We start from the raw sequence: 21,572 nt of genomic DNA, 5'->3' as shown, positions 1-21,572 counted from the left end.
CACAAGTAAATCTTTGTTAAAATAACACTGGCATTTATTTCAAATCCTACAAAACATATATTAAAATGGGCTTCAAACAAATCTGGTCACATTAAAAATTCTAAAACAAATTTAAAAAAAGGAAATCTCTGAAGAGCAAAATTTGGTCTGAAATGGACTGTAAAATGGTATCCCATGAAAACATTTCACATAATTCTACAAAATGTTCTTTCCAATGTACACTTTTTACGACTTCATTATTTGCATATCTTGTACATGTCCATTTGCATTTTTCTTTTCATTCTACTGGGGTCTCTCTTCAGCTACTTGCTCTCCAGTTCGCTCACTTGCTGGGTCAACTGCTCAATCATCTCTCTCAGCTCCTTCACCTCATTCTGCAAGGCCTGCAAGGTCTGCACGTCCTGTATATGAAACAGAAAGAAAGGCAGAATGAGTTTATTTGTGACAGAAAGGTTCATTAAAACACAGTAAACAGGCAGAGGATTCCTGTGTTCTCTTACCGCACTGTCAGACTGTCGGTTGCTCGAGGAAGATGATGTGGTGGCCATCAAGCTCCTGATGACTTTGAACTCTTTGTTTTTGGTGGTAGCCACAAAACCGTCTTTCAAGGAGATCAGAATTGGTTCCCCATTTTTACCAGAAAACCAATCATCTGCCTCCACTGATGGCTCTGGACCAATCGTGTCGGGGTAAAGGTCTTCTTGAAACAAGTCAGACTAAAGCAAAGAAATGATAATGCTGGATTAAGACAGTGGAACAAATAAGCAGCACTTAATAAACAAAGTGGCATTAATAGACTACCATTCAAAAAACTTGGGGGCGGTACAGTTTTTTTATGTTTTTGAAAGAAGTGAGTACAGTAAAACAGTAACATTGTTAAATATTGTTCCAGTTTGAAAATAACTATTTTCCAATTTTAACATATTTTAAAATGCAATTTATTCCTGTGATGGCAAAGCTGTATTTTCAGCGTCATTACTCCAGTCTTCAGTGTCACATGATCCTTCAGAAATCATTCTAATATGCTGATTTGCTGCTCAAAAAAAAATAATTCTTAGTATTATCGATCCTGAAAACAATTTCGCAGCTTAATATTTTTGAGGAAACTGTGATACTTTTAAGGATTATTTGATAAATAGTTGAAGTGAACATCATTTATCTGAAATATAAATCTTTTGTAACATTATAAATATCTTTACTGTCACGTTTGACCAATTTAATGTTTTATAAACCTGTTAGTTTCTTTCAAACAAAAAACTCTAACTGACCACAAACCTTTGACAACATTTAAAATGATCGTTGACTTTGACAAGCTTACCTTACGAGGCACAGTCATAACAATAGGTTCACACTTTCTCTCGTGGAGTTTATAGAACCTAAAAGAAATATGAAATAATGCAGAATTTAAAATACTGACATTTTTGTATGTTTGTGGGAGAAAGCAAGTACACTATAGGCCTGGCTGAAAGGCTGGATGTGTTTACCTTGCAATCTCACACTTGTTGACTTCCAGGCCTCTCTTGGGCATGTAGCCCATGCCCTTCTGACTCTCTTTACTGCTGTACATGGAGAGATAGTGAACGTATGGGGCCTCGTCTGTCACCTCAAAGTATCTGATGCTGCTGTCACCCTGTCAAACCATATACACTGGCTAAAACATCCAACTTCATGAACAAACAACTCTTCATGGCCATAAAATCTAAACTTGGTTCAAAACTTGAATGTCTTTCTTAGTTCCTTACCTTGCCACAAAGGTAGACTATACCAGTGTCAGGGTCAAAGAAAGGTAACAGCACCCCACTGCTGGTGTCCAGCTCCTGCAGGGTCAACGGCTCACCAAAGTTTTTCTGCAACCACAAAAACACTTGTGGTCACTTACTTGTGAAACTACAGTAGTCAATATTCGAAGTGGATCAAAAACTTTCATCAAAGTTGTCCTAAAACCAAAATGCGTTCTTGTCTTAGGGCAACTTTGATGAACTTTTCTGATCCACTACAAATGTTGACTACTATAAAAAAAGAGAGAGCTTCTGAAGCACAAGATGTACTCACAGGATCCCACAGCGCCACCTGTCTCTCACTCATGCGGCTGAAACCGGTGGTCAGGATCTTCCCATCAGACACAAACACAGCTCTGACTGGTCTGGAGCCTTCATGAGGCTTGTCCTTCTCCTGAAACAAACATGTACACAGAAAGAAGTCATATGAGCAGCGCCAAATCACATGACAGTAAATGAGCTAGCAGAAAGGAACGTATAAGAAAGAGAAATGTTCACAATTTTAATTAAATGCTTTCACTGAACTTAAAATGTTCAAATTAAGACAGAAATGTGGCCCCATTTACTGTTTTTAGCGAATTTTCACCAGCAAAATCCAGCTGTTTAAAAAAAATCAATATAATTGGGATTTCGCAGCAGGTTCAATTTGGTCACGAGGATTCACCGCATTTTTTTTTTGTCTGCGAAATTTTGTTATTGTGTTTGCATTTTAAGAAAATGTTAAATTAATATCAACTTAAAGGATTTTCTGTTATTTCCAATGGCTTTAAATTATTCAGTATTATGTGCTCCAGCTAGAGTTTTCTGAATACTCACATGATCATTCAAACACACACACACACACACTAAAATGCCTTAAAATTGCCTCAAGACTACATGAAACCCAACCATCTTAAAAAACGGATCTTTTAAGTACAGCAACAAGTGCATCCTGACACCACAAGACAAAAACTTTCTGGATGCGACAACAAAATCAATGTGGCGAACGGTAAACAACGTAACCATATGAATTATTTATACCCCATGCATTCTTTTTTTTTAGCATTATTCACACTATTTTATCATTTCTTTCCAGTGAAGGCATACACGTACACAGATGACGGAGCCCTTGCGGGGGTCTAACACGCGTAATTTCTTGTCCTTGCAGGAAGTGAGGATCTGAGAGCCGTTTCTGTTCCAGCAGGCGCTGTAGATCAGATCAGTGTGCACTGAGTCAATGCGCACCACTGCCTCTCCGTGAACCACGTTCCACAGGATGACCACGTTATCACAGCCTTCAAGAAGAAAACGAGAGAAAGAGAGGGACTAGGTAAATAAAGAATATATGTAGACAGAGGGGGAGAAAGGAAAACAAAATCATGTCAAATTTATGATAACCCGAAGATGTTAAGAAGATGTGTGTGTGAAGAATCAGCAGATGGCGCCATCAATTGCCTCTATATAGCACAACTGGGTGCATACATATATAGGTGTAGTTCTAGCCTGCACTTTTGGCTATTGAGTGGGTGTCTTATGTTGGTTTACCTGCACTCATTAGCACATTGTGGGCAGTGGGGTGCCAGCTGAGGATGCCCACGCGTTTAGAGTGACCGTCCAGCTTCACAACTGGGTCCTTCAGTGGTGATATGAGACCTCCATCTGGAATCTCCCAGATCTATTAGATGACAACATTGACCTTATGTTATAATAAGTAGTATGAGCTAGACTTGCCGCAGTATTATATTTTTCACAGCAGTACGGTAGCTGTGTTCAAACGGTAATATACCAGTATTACCGCTTGTTGTATGCTAGGTGGTGCTAAGGGGTCATTTTTGCTGTGCAATTGGGGTTCTCAAGGGGCTCACAGGGGTCCCCAAACTTTTTTGTAAGCCGAACCCCTTAGAAGTAAAACGTTCACTTGAAGCACCCCCTGAGAATAAATAAATTAAATTTCAATAAATTAAAAACAAATTTGCATGCTCACGGTTCTCTGATGTCACATAGCATGCCATGCAAGTAAACATAAAACATTTAATCTATTTTTGAGTGTGCTATTTCCGTTGTTTTCATTTTAAAACTCTAGAGAACTACACAACTTACAATAAAAAATTATATTGCAATTTAATAATATATATTGTTTATTATTATTTAATAATAATAATACATTTATTCATATATATTATTCATTTATTTGTTTGTAAATTGTATTTTAATGCAATTTAAAAATAAAGAAAGTTAAATTATTAACTCACACAGTTAAAACATTAAACATGTTTCTCATGTATGAAAAGTATCTGTAGATATGAGAGTGTCCACATGAGCGTTATTTAAGCATATTCTATTCGTTATGGGATATATGAACTGTTGTGGATAAGTAAAGTTCATTAATAAGTTTCCCCCTTTAAACCGGCATAAATTTCCATACCAGCAGCACACTAGCAAGCCTAGTATGACTTGTTTTGTACACATAATTTGATCAGTTAAGTAATTAATTTATTATTGATTACATTTATTTTGTTTATGATCATGTGGATGGCACTGGGCAGAGAACTGTGAATTATACTAGCATTTTCACTTTAGTATGACTTCTGTTCAACTGTTTTGGTGCATAAATGTAATTTGATCAAACCATTGAGCCAAAGGCACTCACCATCACACTACAGTCTTCAGAGCCACTGGCAATGATGTTGTCATTATGTGGGCAGAATTCGATGTCCAATACGGGTCCAGTGTGACCACAGACAGTGGGCAGGGACATGTCAATGCGACCCGTCTAAAACACAAATCAAAGGGGCTAAAAAAATGAGCTATTAAGGAAAACATTGGTATGGAGTGGAAAACATAAACATACACAAATAAACCCATTAACAAGACCTCCAAATGACTAAATATAGAATATCAACTCAAAACCTCTATTGCTCTGACAAACAGAGCAGAAAGAGCATGAGAGATCTCAGACAGAGGAGGGGGGCTTTGTCAGCTGATCTCAATTTTACAGCTATGCCTTCAATTATGCCTAATAACTACTAACCCGTTTAGAGAGGACAGCACTGTGCAGAAGTTCCCATCATGCACATGGAGAGCACTTTCACTCTGCCAAAGTCATATTGTTAAATGTGAGTGTTGTGTGCAATCTATAAATTATTATTGCAATAAGTTAGGGGCTGCAATAAGTTAAGAAATACTACAGTGATTTATGACGGGACTAAAGCATTGTTGTTCTTAACTTAAACTAAAACCATTAAAAACCACTGTTAATTTGAAATACAGCTCAAAAAAAATTTGAAATGTTGCCTTCGCAACTAACTGAAAATAACTCAAATTACTAACAGTGAAATAACAATATTTTTTTAGATACATTTTAAACAAATGTAACTAATAAATTAAAACTAAATACAAATATTAAAAATGAATAAAAACAAAACAAAAAACTTGTTTTGTTGACTAAAACTTGAATTCAAATACTGAAAATATAAAATTAAAGCTAATTCAAAATAAGAATAAATAATATATAATTATATAAAAATAAAACTAGTCTAAAGATAATTGAATCATTGTCAGATCAAGTGACTGGGGACTGAATTAAGTTCTTAAGTTCAAACAGATTAATCTTTTACAAAAGAGTCTTACTTCTGGTACAATGGGGTCCAAATGTTTGAGATCTAATTTAATACAAGAATACAAATTACAAATTACATTATCAGCATGACAACTTGAGCTAAAAGTGTACTTAAAAAAAAAAAATGTATGTCAGTATTTCTATAGTATCATGCACCCCTTTACTGACATGTGTAAACTCCACAAGTTTGTGCAAAACCAGATGATCATGTTATCAGTCTCAAAATGCAGCTTTCAAAACTTCCTCAAGCCACCCAAACGAAATAAAAGGGCTTGACTCGAATTCTCGTGTTCATTGGGAAACAATGGCTGGCATTGAGCAAAGCACAGAGTGTAAGATGCACAGCAGATTGAATATGACAGAACTCCCATTCATTCTCTAGTATAAGACCCAGGAGCGCAGACAGAGCAACATATAGAAACAGAGGACCAGAGATGATGGACAGAGAAGATGAAAATAAAAGGCATATGAAATAAATTATACAACCCCAAAAGAAAGAGGAAGGCAAGAAAATGTTTCCACCATCTCTCTGTAAGAGATGCAAACATCCTCTGCTAATTTTTGAAAGGCATTTTGAAAACGTAGCATTTTTCAGTCAAAGTTTTGTGAAGTAAAAAGTACATATTCAAATTTTAAACCAAGCTGATCACACGAAAAAGGCAGGCACATCAAGCCTAAGTGGCAGCTGTCCTTTTCTCACAGTTTTTGTCACTCACTCTGCAAGCTGTCACCACATCCTGTGCAGAGCTGACAGCAGCGCACTCCAAATATGGCAAAAACAAGACGCAAGAGCGCATAAAGAGAAGAGATGGTGACACGTACAAATGAAACTCAACCTTCAACTTCCTTATTTAGACAAACATATCTACAGTTCACAATTCAAAGGCCTCTGAAGATCATTTAAAACAGGTAACGGCTTGAAAATATCAAGACCTAAACCTAAACCTAAACTTAATCTTAATATTGGCGTGCATACAACACTGCCCTTCATCCAAGGCTTGTTTTATAAAGATTTCAATTAATTTGAGCTTAATGAGTCTGACATGCTATCTGGATGCACCTTGCTCAGGGGCAGGACAATGAAAGCTCCTCCACCGCTGGCATCCACAATCATGGCCACAAACTTGGGGTTGACCGAGCAGAAGTTGCTGTCCCAGGTCATCTGGGAGATCCTGATGTCATCATAGCACTGGTCCGCCTTCAGCGCCTGGCCGAAGACGTGGCGGAACTTACTGGACCTGACCACCTTCCTAGACATGATGACCTGAGGAGAGACAGAGAAGGAAGAGAAACAGGGTTGGAGAGGAAACAAAGCATACACATGAGAAACAATAATATAGCTTTCATCATCATTTCGTTTTGTGTAACTTATAGGCTACATGATTCATTGAATTGAAGCTTTTGTTGTTGTTGAGGTTTAGCTATTTGTGGTGAAACTGGCTGACTCCATTCCAGCAATCGATGGTGATCTTAACTCATTGCTGTGGTCCGTATGCTTGCACTCAAGTTGTATTCTTCAATTAATTCCTGCATTCTCTTAAATTTGCATGAATTCTTGTAAATGAATAGTTACAGATAAGAGACCAAAGGGGTGAAAACGAAAGAGAACGTTTCCGCTCAACGTCTTTTTCAACTTTCTATGTTTAAAACTGCATTTAGGCAATAAGCTCAAAGAAAGAGGAAGGAAAAAGGAAACTAGCATGAAGTGACAGAGAAGGAAATGCTCGGTCTACTTCTTCAAGTCTTGATGCCACTTTATCTGCAGGTTTTAGTAATAAAGCATTTTGCTTCGTGCCCCCTTCTCATCTATTTCGCTCTCTGTTGCCCATTTTTCCCCTTATCATCCCTATATCAAATGCACTTGTGCATATGCTTAATTAGTTGACTAACAAATGTCACTCTCACTTGCAATGCATCATACCCTGTATGCTCACAGCACTCAGTAAAATAACCAGAAAAATGAAAGGTGCATTACAGCATTAAATGGACTGAGAGAGGAAACTGTCGTTACTGGACTAACACCACAGCAAGTGTGGGAGCGCAGGAGATGTTCAGAACTTCAGTTACACCACATCCTTCCACACAAACATGGAATCACTGAGTTATTTCTACCTGCTTCGGAGATACTGCAAAACGTTTTCATCATGATATAAAACAGCTAATCCAGTTAATGTATCACAGTAGTTGTTATATTCAAAGTGGATGGAAAAGAAGTACAGTAACTAACTGCAGGTTGTTCTAAACCTGTGACTTTTTTCTTGTTTGGAACACAAATGGAGCTTTTGGGCAGAGCGTCAACCTCAGCCAGTCCTTTTCATTCATGTATTTTTTTCATCCAACGAAAGTGAATGTGACAGAGATATATTCAGTCTAACATCTTTCATGTTCACCGGAAGAAAGTAAGTCATGCAGGTTTGGAACGACATGAAGGTGAGAAAGTACAATGACAGAATTTTCATTTTTGCCAGAGCTAATTCTTCAAGTTTTATTATTATTAGCCTACTACTATTATGTTGGCTTGAAATATTTGTTTACATTGCTTTATCCTTTGTCTGCATTTCTTCCAAGCTCATTTAAGATACAAGAGCAAACTCCTATATAGTCTGCACTATTTTTTTATACAATAATATGCAGGACTCAAGTTATATCAGCTTCATCTTTATCTGGAAATACTGTTTAGTTCTCTTACTAAACTTCCTCATATTTAACCGTGCCTTGCCACAGTTCAGAAAGGCACAGCTCGACGCATTTAGCAATGGAAAAATATTAACATAAATACAGTACTAAACTGAGTACAAACTGGATGTATTATGAACGAGCCGCAGATTAGGGCTGTGTTTCGAAATCTGCTTATCTAAACAGCATTTTGGGCTGTACAGAAGCGTTTAGGCGCGCCCAATGTGCTGTCTAGTTAGTCAGCTCACTAGGTCGCAGATAAAGATGCAAAGTTATGAAGTGTTTCCAATCACAGCAGCACAACACACAAACACGCAGTATGATCGGACAGGGGGACTGTACCTGAGAACTGTGGCTGGGGAGGGACTCTGGCTCCTGAGGCGAGAGGATGAAGCGCTGGACGCTGACAGATGGAGAGGAGTGGGTGAATGCCAGCAGTTGTGGCCACAGCTTACTCTAAATCAAGGAGGAAGTGAGAGTTTGAGATGTAGATGCGAATGGGAGGTGTCCTCGCTTTATGTTTCCTTTTAAAGTGATTTACGTTGCGTGAAGCTGCTCCTAGTCCTCACAACTTCATCGTGGTCATAGCAACACAGACGTGACGTGAGCTCGGTAGACATGTTAATCTGAACGTTATCTCTCTTGAACTTTTCTGTATTCACACTCAAATTTCCTACGCTTTCTTTTGTAACAATAGGGAACTAAACACTAAAGCAGTGAAATGCAGCATTAAAGCAAATGCCTTTAACTTAAAAAATTACCACGACAACCATATTTTCCGCCAAAATGTCGTAGTATTGTTAAAACACTTTGGTAGCATTAGCCACCACTTTTTTTTCCATCCTAAATAAATAAAAATTGTGAAATCTTCTTCGACTGTTTGAAAGAGGTTAATTTATTTGTTTTGTCATGTTTTTACAGTATGTAGTTTGGTGGAAACTAGTTCACCATTTATAACCTTTTTACCCTAAAATGACAATATTTGGGTTTGATAATTTTATTTATTTACTATGTTTTTTTCGACAAGAAGTGCCCTTTTCACATTCGATTGAATGCCTCAATTAAGGCAACCCTAATTTTCACATTTCAATTTCTATTTTTATTGGAACAATAATCCGATTAATTATTCTCCAGGAATAAAGTTTTACGGGTTAGGGTTCATTTCTCAAAAGTGACCAATTTAATAAATAGAGGAATATAATACAAAATATTTTTTAAACACCCCCAGTCTCACAAGCACTTCACTACACCATGTGAGAATAAACAGGCAAACAGAAGTGGAGGTCAAAATATAAAAGCATTTCATCAACAGTCCTATTTTAAATCATTTAAAAAATAAAGGAAGTCAAAAGAGACCATTTAAAAATATAAACCTCAATTTATTGCACAATTGCTGCAGGAGACCGTGGGGTTTGGAAGATCTGTCTTGTGTGAACACATGTAACTGTGGACACACAAATAGACTGAGAGAGAAATATAGGCCCATAAAACAAACCAACAGAGACACACGCTTGTAGATAATAATAAAAAAAATAATTTACAACAAGAAATGTTTATGTAAAACCAAAGTTATAGTAAATTTTGCAATAAATAAGTTGAGGACACCTGATAAAACAACAAAAACAAAGATATACGGCCAGCAGGGCTCAGTGCTTGACCTGTGACAGACTTCATCCAGAAGGTCAACACGGTTTAACTGAACATCATTTATGCTGCTACCGACTCATAAGAGTCAATAGAGCGCTGTGGCCCCCAGATGGTGCCAAACAACAACCAAATTCTACAAAAACACACAAGCAGGAGCGGAAACAAAAAACGACAGATCTTTCAGAGACCTCCCGTCTTCCTATGTGCATTAGTATTCTCAGCCTTTGTACTTAAATTAAGATTATCACTGATAGTGGTAACCCATCTCAGAATAATAGTAATAATAACAATATATCCATTATCATAATAATGCAAAATGTAACTAATGATGAGTAGTTTTTAAATGATCATTAACAGGCTATCCAGCACCTGCATACTAAGAAAAAAAAAAAAAAAGTTATTATAGTTTCATACATCATGTCATTATTTTTTACCACGGGACATTAGAATATACAGACAGGAGAACATCATCCATGAGAATATCATCCTTGTTCCTCCTCTAAAACATGGGTTATGATGCAATCCATTTCCTTTAGGGCTCAATGTAACATGCTCTGCACATTCTCACATCACCTAACTAACTACATGAATAAACACATTCTTGATCAGCATTTACGGACACATTCGGCCCCACGAAGGCAATATGCATCAAGAAGGATGCACAGTCCAAATGCCTGATGACTGACAAGCCATCGCGACCTTTGCCCTTAAAAACATACAACTGTCATCATTTTTTTCAGTCTTCGATTTTAACCAGAACAAGCAAATGAGACATGACAGGATGAAAAGAAAACTGGCCCGAAATCAGTTGTTGAGGTCACTCGGTACAAGTGAGCACTGACAGGGCACCCTGAGAAGAGGAAACCCCAGGATGGCATGGTCTGAGCAAAACATGTCAGTGTGAACACACAGATCTGTTTCTTTTCAGGACTGGTAAAACATCTTGTTTTTGGAATTCACATGTACAAACATGTTTGTGTATACATATATATTTATGTACATATTTCGATTATGCATAGTTATCCAGTGGGTTTCAGAGGTAATAACAAACCAAAACATCTGTATGCCTCTCTGTACTTTTCATAATGTAAAAAAGAGATTTTACCAACCGAACTATATTACAATCCCTTCTAAACAGCTTAAAAACCAAAGACCGTGTTAATGACATTATGACATCATAGTAGTACAGACATATAATTATGACGTTAACCTTACTAAATAATCTAACAGCATTGTTAACTCCTCTGCCAGGCCTGTCGTTGCGATGTCACAATTTTAGCTTTTTTACAGTTACAGAATGATCAAACCACTGCTGCCTTTGAAATGAAATCGGACAATAAATATTGAGTGTCGCTCTCTGAGATGAAATACGTTAACATTCAATATATTTTCTTATAACATTGTTGCTTTGTATATTAATATGAATATATAAAAATGTCAGTATGTATGCCACTTGCATTTTATGCATATACAGTCTACATACAGGTATTTACGTTACCTATATGGACTTTTAAGTTCTTAATTGGTTTTCACTTTGATCCAAAGCCCTTTTGGTAAAAAAAATAAACAGTGCAGTTAATTACTTGATATGGTTGTATTGCCTCTGGGCTGCTCTCTTGATTTCATTCCGTTTCTAAAGACAGATATTTTTGATGCATTCGCTCTGTTACTGCACATTAAGCACATACGTCAGTGGTTGCATTGCACAAGCATTAGAAATCGCATGTTGTGTTTTAAGGGGATTGGTTTACTAGTACTTACATGCACCACTTGATTGAAGAGTCTAATGTTTATCATTTAATAGCATTAAAGGGGTTGGGGTAAACCTTCCCCAATTCTGAGGGACTAGTGGTTTGTTTTTAAAACCCCCCTGGGTTGCTAAGATCAGGACCGTCGCCCTCGACACCCGAGGTCCTAAAACATCTAATTTGGCATAGAGTATGTGTAAGTGTTTGTCAGATACAGCTAAGCAACATTCTACCTAACATGCACTGATTCTACACTAATAGGTCTGATCTCTGCTAGACGATATTAGAGTACTGTGGTTGTGTAAAGATATGTGATCCCCAACTGGTTAAAATAATATATATATATTAAATAAATACAGTAGTAATAGCAATTCAAATAAAATATCTTCAAACATTGCCAAATGTCAAAATAACGTCTTAAATATAATAAATATAATGCCAAGGATATGGATAGAGAGGTTAATTGAAATAAAAGGCAGGCCTCACTGATGTTTATTCTAAAAGCTATATTGTGATAGTGTCAGTGAATCTATCACATCGTGTTGTTTGTTTGTCAGTTCTTTAAAACTAGCGAGGATGGAAGGGTTAAAAGAGTCATCCTTGGTTTGTTCCGCTCAGTACTGCATAAGCGTGCTAAACGAACAAATCCAAATGTGCAAAAACAGCATAATACAGCCCATTTGGAACAATGTGAACATCTCCATAGTGCAATCTGCAATCAATAGAACTGTTTTAGTTTACATTAATCACATTCTAAAGTAGATATAAAGGAGACTTGATTGTTCAGCTTTAGTCACTGTAAACAACTCTGTTAAACCTGGAGTCTTTTGGCAACTTTTCTTAAATCAGAGGGGTCATTATGAATTATATCCAATCAAGTTCATCCCACTACTAGGGACTTAGATAATCTGTATATATATATAGCATTAATTTGGCACAAGTGAACAGTACCAATATTCCCCTAATCTTCATTGGGGAATTCATAGTGTATTGGCATGTGTAATATTGCTCCATTCTGGAGTCTAATATTCATCTGCCACATCTGATGAGCGGGAACATCGGGTGCACAGTGGACGAGGATGGCCAGCAGAGAATTAAAGCCTTTGTGCAAACAGCACACCATTAAGAAAATAATTTGCCTTGTCTTGAATCCAAGGTTACATAGATAATTGAGGTTAAAGGTCAGAATGAAATCTAATTTAGAGCGGTACAAAATCCAATCTTCCAAACTACAGATTAGGATATTAAAATCGTTAGTGTACAAGGCTGAATTGACTGTTCAGCGGCACAGCAGAGAAAATATCTTCTGCAGGTAACGTAAAATGCTTCCCAGGGTATTATTAAAGTCATGCTCCTGCAAAAACAGCATTGAATAAATGCCCCTTAGATGTTAACAAACATGATCAAAGTCACATAGGGCACTAAAAAATAAAACGGGCACTCAGCACCTTTAACCAGCCAGTAAACGTATAATTGGCAAGGCTGCAAACCAAGGAATGACCCCTTCACCCTTCGCTTGCTTACAGGTATCAGGGTGAGAATGCGGAAAATGTGGACCTGAACAGGGAGATGAGAAAAAAAGTGTGATAAAACAAATAAAATCAACTCAAGTATTTCCAGTAAATGTTGCTGTGAGACTGGGCATACAGTACGTACGTGTGTGTGTGTGTGTGTGTGTGTGTGTGTGGGGTGTTAGATGTAACATCTTATATGCTGCATAGTCTGCAATAGAGTAATAAGTTGAAAGTTGGAGGTGCATACATCAGTTCTGCACCGGTGATCTTTGTTTGTCACCAGCAAAACTGAGAATAGAGACAAACTATAATTAGTTTTCATAAAAGCCATGCTATTTTGTGCAATGAATTTTAATTTTACGCGATACGTTAAATCTTACTTTTCAAGAGCCAATCATTTGAGGGCTCGATCACGTCTCTTAAACTAAATTTAGAGGTTATTTATTAAATGCTTTAAACGCTGGTGAACACATGACATCAAATAATGTCAGACCCCATATGTGCGTGTGTGTGCGCCTATAGAATGTGTAGGTCTCAAACCAAAAAAAAAAAAAGAAATATAAATTGCCTTTGTTTGAGCTAGCAGGTCTAAACAGTGCCATGCACAGACAATGTTTACGCAAACGCAGATATGCACATTCTGGCTACTGACGGCACAAACAAGCATGTGTGTCAAAGCTGGCACTGGTGTCTCCTAAAAAACATGTAAAACACTTCTTATGGACTTTCGTGCACATAGTTATATACAAAGCACAACAGCCTCCTCCCTCCCCAAACCATTCTTTGCCCAATTATGTCGCATTCCCAAACATCTCATTACTAAAAGAGGTCCTCACGCCCTATTACCCATGATTCCAGACTAGCAGGGGCCACTATCAGTCTGAGGGACAGTGATACGTGTTGATCCACAGTAAGTCGTCCAGCACCCCCCAGTGTAGGTACAGTATGGACACCACCACCAGCACGTGCATGATCTGATGGCTGTTGCACCAGTAGTCAAAGAGGCCCGGGCAGAACCGCTCGGGGATTCGCGTGATATTGATGACACCACCCAACACCGCTAGTGCATCCATGGTGAGAAAGTGACGCAGTGAGGTGGGACTTCCTCCGCCCACACCTACCCCACGCAGAAGGAAAAACGAGAAGCGGAAAAGCGCCTGCCAGGCGAAGGAACGCAGACGGCGCACTCTGCTGCACGCTGTGATGGCACAGTAGATGCCGTAACTGGAGAGCAGGATGTACATCAGCAGAGCCACTGTGCGGGTGAAGGGGTAGCAGAGAAGAGTGCTGTACACGATAGGCAGGGCTCCTGTGAACCGAAACACAGTGTTACTAAGATGACTAGTATAACTGTACAGCTCACGTCATTCAAGTATGTTTGGTGAGCAGATACGAAATTCCACAAAAAAGGGTGGATTGCTTTATGGCAGCAACAAATGCATGTGTGCAGCTACCCACTGTAATCACGACAGTGAATTCCACTCACTTAAGTGTACAGGGCTCCAAAGTCGCAAAAATACACAAAACTACATATAGTTGCTGTAACGCATTTGCTTACCAATGTACATTGTAAAAAAAAATTCTGATATATATATATTTTTTCTGATATAATTACAATGTATCCGCCTACTTAACCAAAATCTGCACACAAAAAAAGGTAAACTAGAAGGCTACGTAAATCATAGACGGTGCACAGTTTGTGCTATACACACACACTAAACTAAAAAACAACCTAATTGATAACAAAAATATTAAGAAACTATGTAAATAAATAAAAACTACAATATATTTAGAGGGGATGTGTCATGCACAAACTTATGGGGATGTCCTTTACATGTTTCATTATAAACAGTAAGCTGACTTACATAAAAATGCAATAAATAAATGAAAAAAAAAAACAATTGTAATAATGTTGCTGCAAACATACATGCATTTTCTTCACCATAAATTATATATTATAACTTTCAATTATATTATAATATGACATTTAAATTATATGTAATATTTAATTATATATTGTATGACATTTTCTTCACCATAAATATGATATTCTGTACTTCAAAAAAAAACTTTTAAAGCAAAATTATATGTAATGTGCTGTTAAACTTATAATAATTTTTGATTTATATGGATTTATATGGTACCTAAGGGTTAACCAAATAACTGAGTTATTAAATAAAATATAATTTTTATATACTATCAATTAAAACTATTAACATATTTACAAGAATGCCATCTTTTGCACTGAGAAGGTAAAATATTAGAACATTACCTAAATAAGTCAATTTGAATAATTAGTCAAAATGTCCTTTTTTTGACTTCCTACAAAATGTTCCTTTGTTTTCCAACTAAATGGTGGATAATTATTATTACTTTAACATTCCAAATGAGATTTTTATCAAACAACCTGAGCAAGAGACAATAGAAGTGCTGTGACAGTCTTGTCACTGCTGCTGTACATGTGACAACAGAGAAAACTGTCTTCTTGTAAGGCACTTCAATGGATTCTTCAATGTCTATATCTCTTTTGTTTTCTCTGATTCATTTCCTTTGTTGCAACACTGTTTTCTTGTACAACCCTTCTCCTTTGGTAAAATGTTGCAACAGTCTGAACGATGACTACAAATATAGGAGAAATGCAAATTTTACTTATTCACTGGGCTGCTGTGACACAGCTCTCTAATGCATACCAGCCTGTTTTGGTGATCACCGCTAAACACGATGTGATGACAGATCACTTCATCAGGTATGAACAACCTATACAAAAATATCAAATGTGGGGTGTCCGGAGAAAAACAAACAAACTTGAATCAGCAGGGGAAGACAGAGAACAGAATTGAAAAGAATACTGAGAGAAAATGTGATGAGTGCTCGGATTGATCTGACACCAGTTTGAGATGCTGACCTAGCGTGTTGATCATGCAGATTCCACACATATCTAGCGTGAGCAGGGTTTTGTAGATGGGCTCGCCGCCCTCGTGGTTCATGAAGAGGTGGTAGACCACTGAGCCCAGCTGCGGTGACAGGCAGGCCAGGAAATGCACCACGCCCAGCCACGTCACGCTGATCTGTGACCAGGGGATGTTGAGCGGGAGCAGCACCAGGAAACATAGCAGAGGGATTCCTGAGTGGAGAGAAAGAAACAACGAGACAGAGAGGCTCAGGAGAGTCACTGTACACAAGAAGAAGTAGTTGAAGCACTGTTGAAACACGCAAGACCTGTGAAGAGAACGAGAAGGTCGTTATTTGGCATTATGCTCAGGCAAGCCCTGCAGTGTTTCATCGTGTCCCTTGAGTTAAATGCTGCAGCCTAAACAACACATGGATTTATGGAGGCCCAGGGAACGGCCCAGCACAATGAGGGTCTCAGTGGCTTTGCTGTGCTAATTTTAGCAGCAGTTGCCAAAATGCAAACTACACACTAAAACAAAGGTCTTTAAAAGTCTTTAGCACTAAATGACACTCAGTGGCTTTTTACTAGTGGCTCAAAGTACACGAAAAGACAATCTTTTTGGACAATCTTCTTGTTGTTTGTGAATCTCTTTTTCTCTCTAAGCACCTGTCATTCCCCCAGTGTCAAATGATTTATCCTAGTCAGGTAAAAGCACCAATGCCTTCTAGCACATCTATTTTGAGTGAGTTATCTCTGTTGGCTTAACACTCGCTCTGATAAAGACACTATTGATAGAGAACATGCACTCTACCCATGCATTTGAGCTGCACCTACACTTTGTATGTACTGTAAATGTTATATTTAAAAAAAAAACTGTTTAATTGGCAATAATGATATTTAAAATTTAAATAATTTCCACCACATAAGACAAAATAATGTTTTGATAAATTATAGTTATGACAAAAAACAAATCATAATTATGACATAAATAGTCCAAATTATATATATATATATATATATACAGTGGGTACGGAAAGTATTCAGACCCCCTTAAATTTTTCACTCTTTGTTATATTGCAGCCATTTGCGAAAATCATTTAAGTTCATTTTTTTTCCTCATTAATGTACACACAGCACCCCATATTGACAGAAAAACACAGCATTGTTGACATTTTTGCAGATTTATTAAAAAAGAAAAACTGAAATATCACATGGTCCTAAGTATTCAGACCCTTTGCTCAGTATTTAGTAGAAGCACCCTTTTGATCGAATACAGCCATGAGTCTTTTTGGGAAAGATGCAACAAGTTTTTCACACCTGGATTTGGGAATCCTCTGCCATTCCTCCTTCATATTCAAGAGATGAAAAGTCATGATGTAAAAAGTCTGACTTTGTCATAATTTTAACTTGTATCATAATTACAATTATCATCATTTAACAAAGCATGAGGTGAAGATGAAAATGAAGATTCTATCACAATTTCTTACCCTTATGTCATTCTAAACCTGAATGATTTTTCTTCTTTGAACACAAAAGATGATATTTTGATAGATGTTGGGTCCCGCTGACATTTATTGTGTGGACAGTAAAAAAAAAATTTAAAAAACTTATATTGTGTCCCACAAAACTGGTTTCGAAAAGCATGTGAATAAATTTTTCTTCTTTTTTCAGTGAACTGTGCCTTCAAGTTTGTGGTTTATGTGCAAGTGTCAATCGTTTATTGCCGAAGTCTGCAATCAGATCATAGACCATTAGTGGCCATACAAACAGGTTAAAGTAGCTCACAGACCAGAAAACCATACAAACACATCAGCAAAAGTGGTTACACCCAGAAACAGACTAGTAATGATTATTAGTCATAGTCAAGTGTCAGGAATAGACTGAATCATCTTTAAACAGCAGATGTTACAGGTAGAAACCTAAGAACATCAAACGTTGCTCTGAAGACATGGCGTGCAAACATGGGATCCAATTGTGCATACATATCATGCAAAGTAAAACACAAATACTTGAACACAAAGCAAACACTGTGAAGGAACATGCACCTCGGTTGCGTTCAGATGCAAGAATGGAAATCGCCCCATGTAAAAAAAATAAAAATAAAAAATAAAAAGTGTGACGATATATGCAACACATTTTCATTCATCAGTCTTTGTCACCTTGTCTTACAAACTCCAAAAGGAGGTATTTTTACCAATTCAAACAGAATAAATGCCTCTTTATTTCAGCTTTGAAAAGGTGCAGGTGCAGCTCCCTACAGCAAAGTCATTTTTTGGGTCAAGTTAAGCTGTGTCACTCATTTCAAGCCTCTCATTTCTGCTTACTGGACTACAGTATAGGCCAGAACACTCTCAAATATACGGTGAACCACAGCGTTGGCTTGTGAACACACTCTGAGAGCGCAGTGCTCAGATGCAGTGTACTTCTCAGGTTTTCAGCAATGCACACCAGCGTGAATGTGTCATTTGCCATCAAAACAATATAATATATTACTAACAAAGTTTTACCAGTCCAAATGGCAGTTTCTTGGAAGGAAAGGGTATGTATTACAGTACACCTGCAGGCAACCACATGACCCAGCTTGATGGTTCCACACAGTCCTGCAATTTAGAAGCATTTACAAGCAGAAATTATTTTGGAGTTGACCTTTATGCCCGATTTGACATTTTTTACATTTCCTCTTAGCAACTGTTGCACTGGAATGCTTGTCTAGATACTGCTCACTGCAGCGGTGATATAAAAATACAGCACAAATTACTTAACGAGATAATTGATTGTTTGTCAATAACAAAAGGAGTTATGTATAGCAAACTGCAGATGTACACCGCAAGAGTGGGGATGGAGAGTTTCGTAAAAGAAGCAGATCTTTGCATTTCAAGGTGTAGCTATAATCATTCAAATGGATAGTTTTCAGAAAAGAAAAAAAAAAGTTATTTCTGTCATTAATCATGTCGCTCCAACCCTGTATGACTTTCTCTCTTTCGCAGAAAACAAAAGGAGATATTTTGAACAATCTACTGGTCTGTATTTTCCATTTAATGATGATTGAAAATGTCAACATTAAAACCAGGACACAAAATCACTTTAATCACAACAGTAATCCACAAGACTCATACACTATATTTCAAGTCTTTCAAGTTCATGAGAGAAGTAGCAAATTTGCTTAATGATTGAATGATTCATTTGAGTTCACTTATCACAAACTTTGCCACACTTCTGATGCTTTTTGAGGCTTGACAATGAATGGGGAAGATGTCACTGCATGAAAAAGACTGATAAGGACAACTTCAAAAATGTTCCGTTGTTTTCCCCAGAGGAAAGTCATACGCGTTTAGACCAACATGACTGTAAATAAATAGTTTTTGGGTGAACTATTCCATTAACATGTAGTTTTTGAAAAAGCCAGTAAGGTGTGCAGTTTACAACACACAGTGCTTAAGAAGGAAATATAGATCATCTGTGTCTGGTGTGGTATAGCAACATGGATCATTTAAATGGGGTTTAGACTATAGCTATGAATGGGTAACGTTAATACAAATGCAAATACTGGTAAGACCTAAGCAGCCAGGATGGGCAAAACTCATACTGACATGAGTGAAGTCATGCAATTTATTAATACTAATTCAAATCATTAGAATTATTGGTTAAAAAATAAAAACAATGGCAAAAAGTAAAGCATGTAATAAGCATAATAAAGAGAGGGGGCACTGTCAGCATCCTCTTTTGAAGCAGTAGGCTCTCTCACCCACCGTGTGTGTAGATGTTCCCCAGCTCATTGTGCAGATAGAAGAGACTCTTGATACACTCCTGGACGGAGGAGATGGGTCTATAGCCAGTCAGGACATATTTGTTGAACTGTAAATGTGGAGGAGAGTTTGCCCAGTCCAGCAGTCTGGGGCCGTTTAAAAATGCCATAGCAACCAGAAACAGTCACGACGACGACGCTAAAATAGCTACGCTATACATCTACACTTACACGCACAACACAGACTAAAAAAAGACCCGACACCCTAGACATTAGTCGGAGAAGTGCAGTCCGGTCAAGTGCAGCCAGCTACATGGCTAACAGACCTGCTGCTCTTTAGCCGAGACAAACTATTTTAAAAAGCAACTTTTGCCTCGGCGACGCTTTGTTTTGGAACGTTGGCGGCGGCGGCGTCATCCACATGGATTGACGTAGAAGTTCCAGGCTGCGTTCATAGTGAGCTTCGCTGATATATACAGTGCTGCATGTAACATTTAAACGAAGTGCGGTCACACCCTGCTCCAGCCTTTCACACAAACCCCACCAGCTTCTGTCAGCTCGACTTCAGATGTGACCCGAGGAAAGGTGGCTTTCGTTTGCTGCTCATCAAACAGCCGCCGGCTAATTTCACCATCGGGAACGGCAGGGGTTTCTTGAACGCGAAGCCGTGTGCTCGGTTCAGAGTAACTTCCTCATATTCCCGTAGACTGAATCATCACCATCATCATCTGTCCGTCCGGAGCTTTGGCATCCACTGATTTTTAAGCTACCAGCGCGCTGAGACCCCGTGTGTTGCAAGAAACTGATACAAAAGACTCATTTACTGGACCTGAACGAAGCAGGTGTATTTTTCTCTAAACAGACACACGTATGCGCTTAATATAGTGATGATACGACAATATTGCTTGGCACCGACCATAAGTAGTCACTAATATGCAGTACAGTGCCAAAATCGACATGACATCTCACGGGGTTCAGGGAGTTAATAGTAAAATATTCAGCTGATTAAAAAAGCACGCGAGTTTGATATGCAATATTATAGATAGATGTGTCAAGTTTTCCCCCAGAATGTATCAAGCATCTCCTGGCATCTGCTCCTGGTCAGCGACGAGCACTGTTATCCATTAAGTGCACAGTGCAAAGAAAAAGTGCTCTGCTTTTTCATTTAATCAATAACGATATTTCGATGTCTAACGCACTCGGTGCGTTTTCTGTTCCCCGTCTCACACTAACCGGATAGCTCGCGAGCTAACGGGCTAGCTGCCGTCACCTTGATTGTGCTGACTGCAAAAGCACACGAGCTTCCCAGTCAACGTTTTAGCAGCGGTTAAACATCACAACCGGTTTTCCCAAACAGCGGCACACGCATCCCCGCGACCCCCCATGCTCCGTCTAAGATATCTCCATCCGGAGGCTTGGCATTTGTCTTCCAGCGAACGGAGGAATGTACGGCGCTCCGCTCACAGGAGCACGTCTCCCCTGTGCTGCCAAGTGATGTTGCTGCTAGCTTGCAGTGATTTCATCCAGCAGAGTTTTAAACGAGCGCTTTGCTGAGGAGATCCGTTTCAGATAAGCGCCTATGCCAAAGCAAGGTTAATATCCCCTACATTCCCCGGCGCTTTTCTCACGAGCTGACTGATGCCGGTGTGCGGGAGCATGCGGCTGGTGGAGGGGCGCAGCGGCCCGGCCTTCACTCCTGATCATCCGCTGATGCTGCAGCGCTCTAATCCAGTCTGAACCAACTGGGACGAGCCGGGGGTGTGCGAGGACAGGAGCGATTCAATTTGTGCTTTTTAGATATTTTTTCTATTACAATATATATATATATATATAATTATTTTTTTAATTTTTTAGAATGTAGCCTAATATCAAGATTACATACTAGTCTATTTGACAGGCATTGTAGGCTATCTTATATTATGATAGTATTCTTTATAATGATAGCTCAAAAGTAGCGATGTCCGATTCAGAAC

The 21,572-nt window shown here is 38.2% G+C and overlaps 1 protein-coding gene across 2 annotated transcripts; it reads right to left on the bottom strand.

The window, feature by feature from the left end:
- Positions 1 to 16: 16 nt before the first annotated feature.
- LOC107583063 (coronin-1A-like) lies at positions 17 to 21,281 on the bottom strand. Of its 2 annotated transcripts, none has more exons than XM_016269158.1 (14): positions 19,604 to 21,281; positions 15,867 to 16,085; positions 14,083 to 14,270; positions 8,395 to 8,508; positions 6,437 to 6,640; positions 4,408 to 4,530; positions 3,303 to 3,432; positions 2,871 to 3,052; positions 2,053 to 2,172; positions 1,743 to 1,847; positions 1,485 to 1,630; positions 1,319 to 1,376; positions 501 to 716; positions 17 to 401 (listed from the first exon to the last, which is right to left on the bottom strand). In XM_016269158.1, exons 1-14 carry the CDS (start codon positions 19,767 to 19,769, stop codon positions 303 to 305), a joined length of 2,070 nt encoding a protein of 689 aa, XP_016124644.1. In that variant the 5' UTR covers positions 19,770 to 21,281; the 3' UTR covers positions 17 to 302. The 2 variants fall into 2 exon arrangements, with proteins under 2 accessions (XP_016124644.1, XP_016124645.1); XM_016269159.1 differs by lacking the exon at positions 19,604 to 21,281 and adding an exon at positions 15,652 to 15,718 and having other exon boundaries at positions 15,867 to 15,937.
- Between the last annotated feature and the right edge of the window lie 291 nt (positions 21,282 to 21,572).

This window comes from Sinocyclocheilus grahami, unplaced genomic scaffold (assembly GCF_001515645.1).
Source record: "Sinocyclocheilus grahami isolate Dianchi unplaced genomic scaffold, SAMN03320097.WGS_v1.1 scaffold49.1, whole genome shotgun sequence".
NCBI lineage: Eukaryota > Metazoa > Chordata > Actinopteri > Cypriniformes > Cyprinidae > Sinocyclocheilus > Sinocyclocheilus grahami.
Note: the sequence above shows the minus strand (reverse complement) of the source record. Positions and strands in the feature narration are given on the sequence as shown.

Bases quoted from the DNA above. Each gene is read 5' to 3' on its own strand.
- LOC107583063 (XM_016269158.1), bottom strand. From the start codon at position 19,769: ATGGCATTTTTAAACGGCCCCAGACTGCTGGACTGGGCAAACTCTCCT. The intron at 3,053-3,302 runs GTAAACCAACAT...TTCTTCTTGAAG, and splicing joins CAATGTGCTAATGAGTGCAG to GCTGTGATAACGTGGTCATC. The intron at 402-500 runs GTAAGAGAACAC...TTTCATATACAG, and splicing joins ACCGACAGTCTGACAGTGCG to GACGTGCAGACCTTGCAGGC.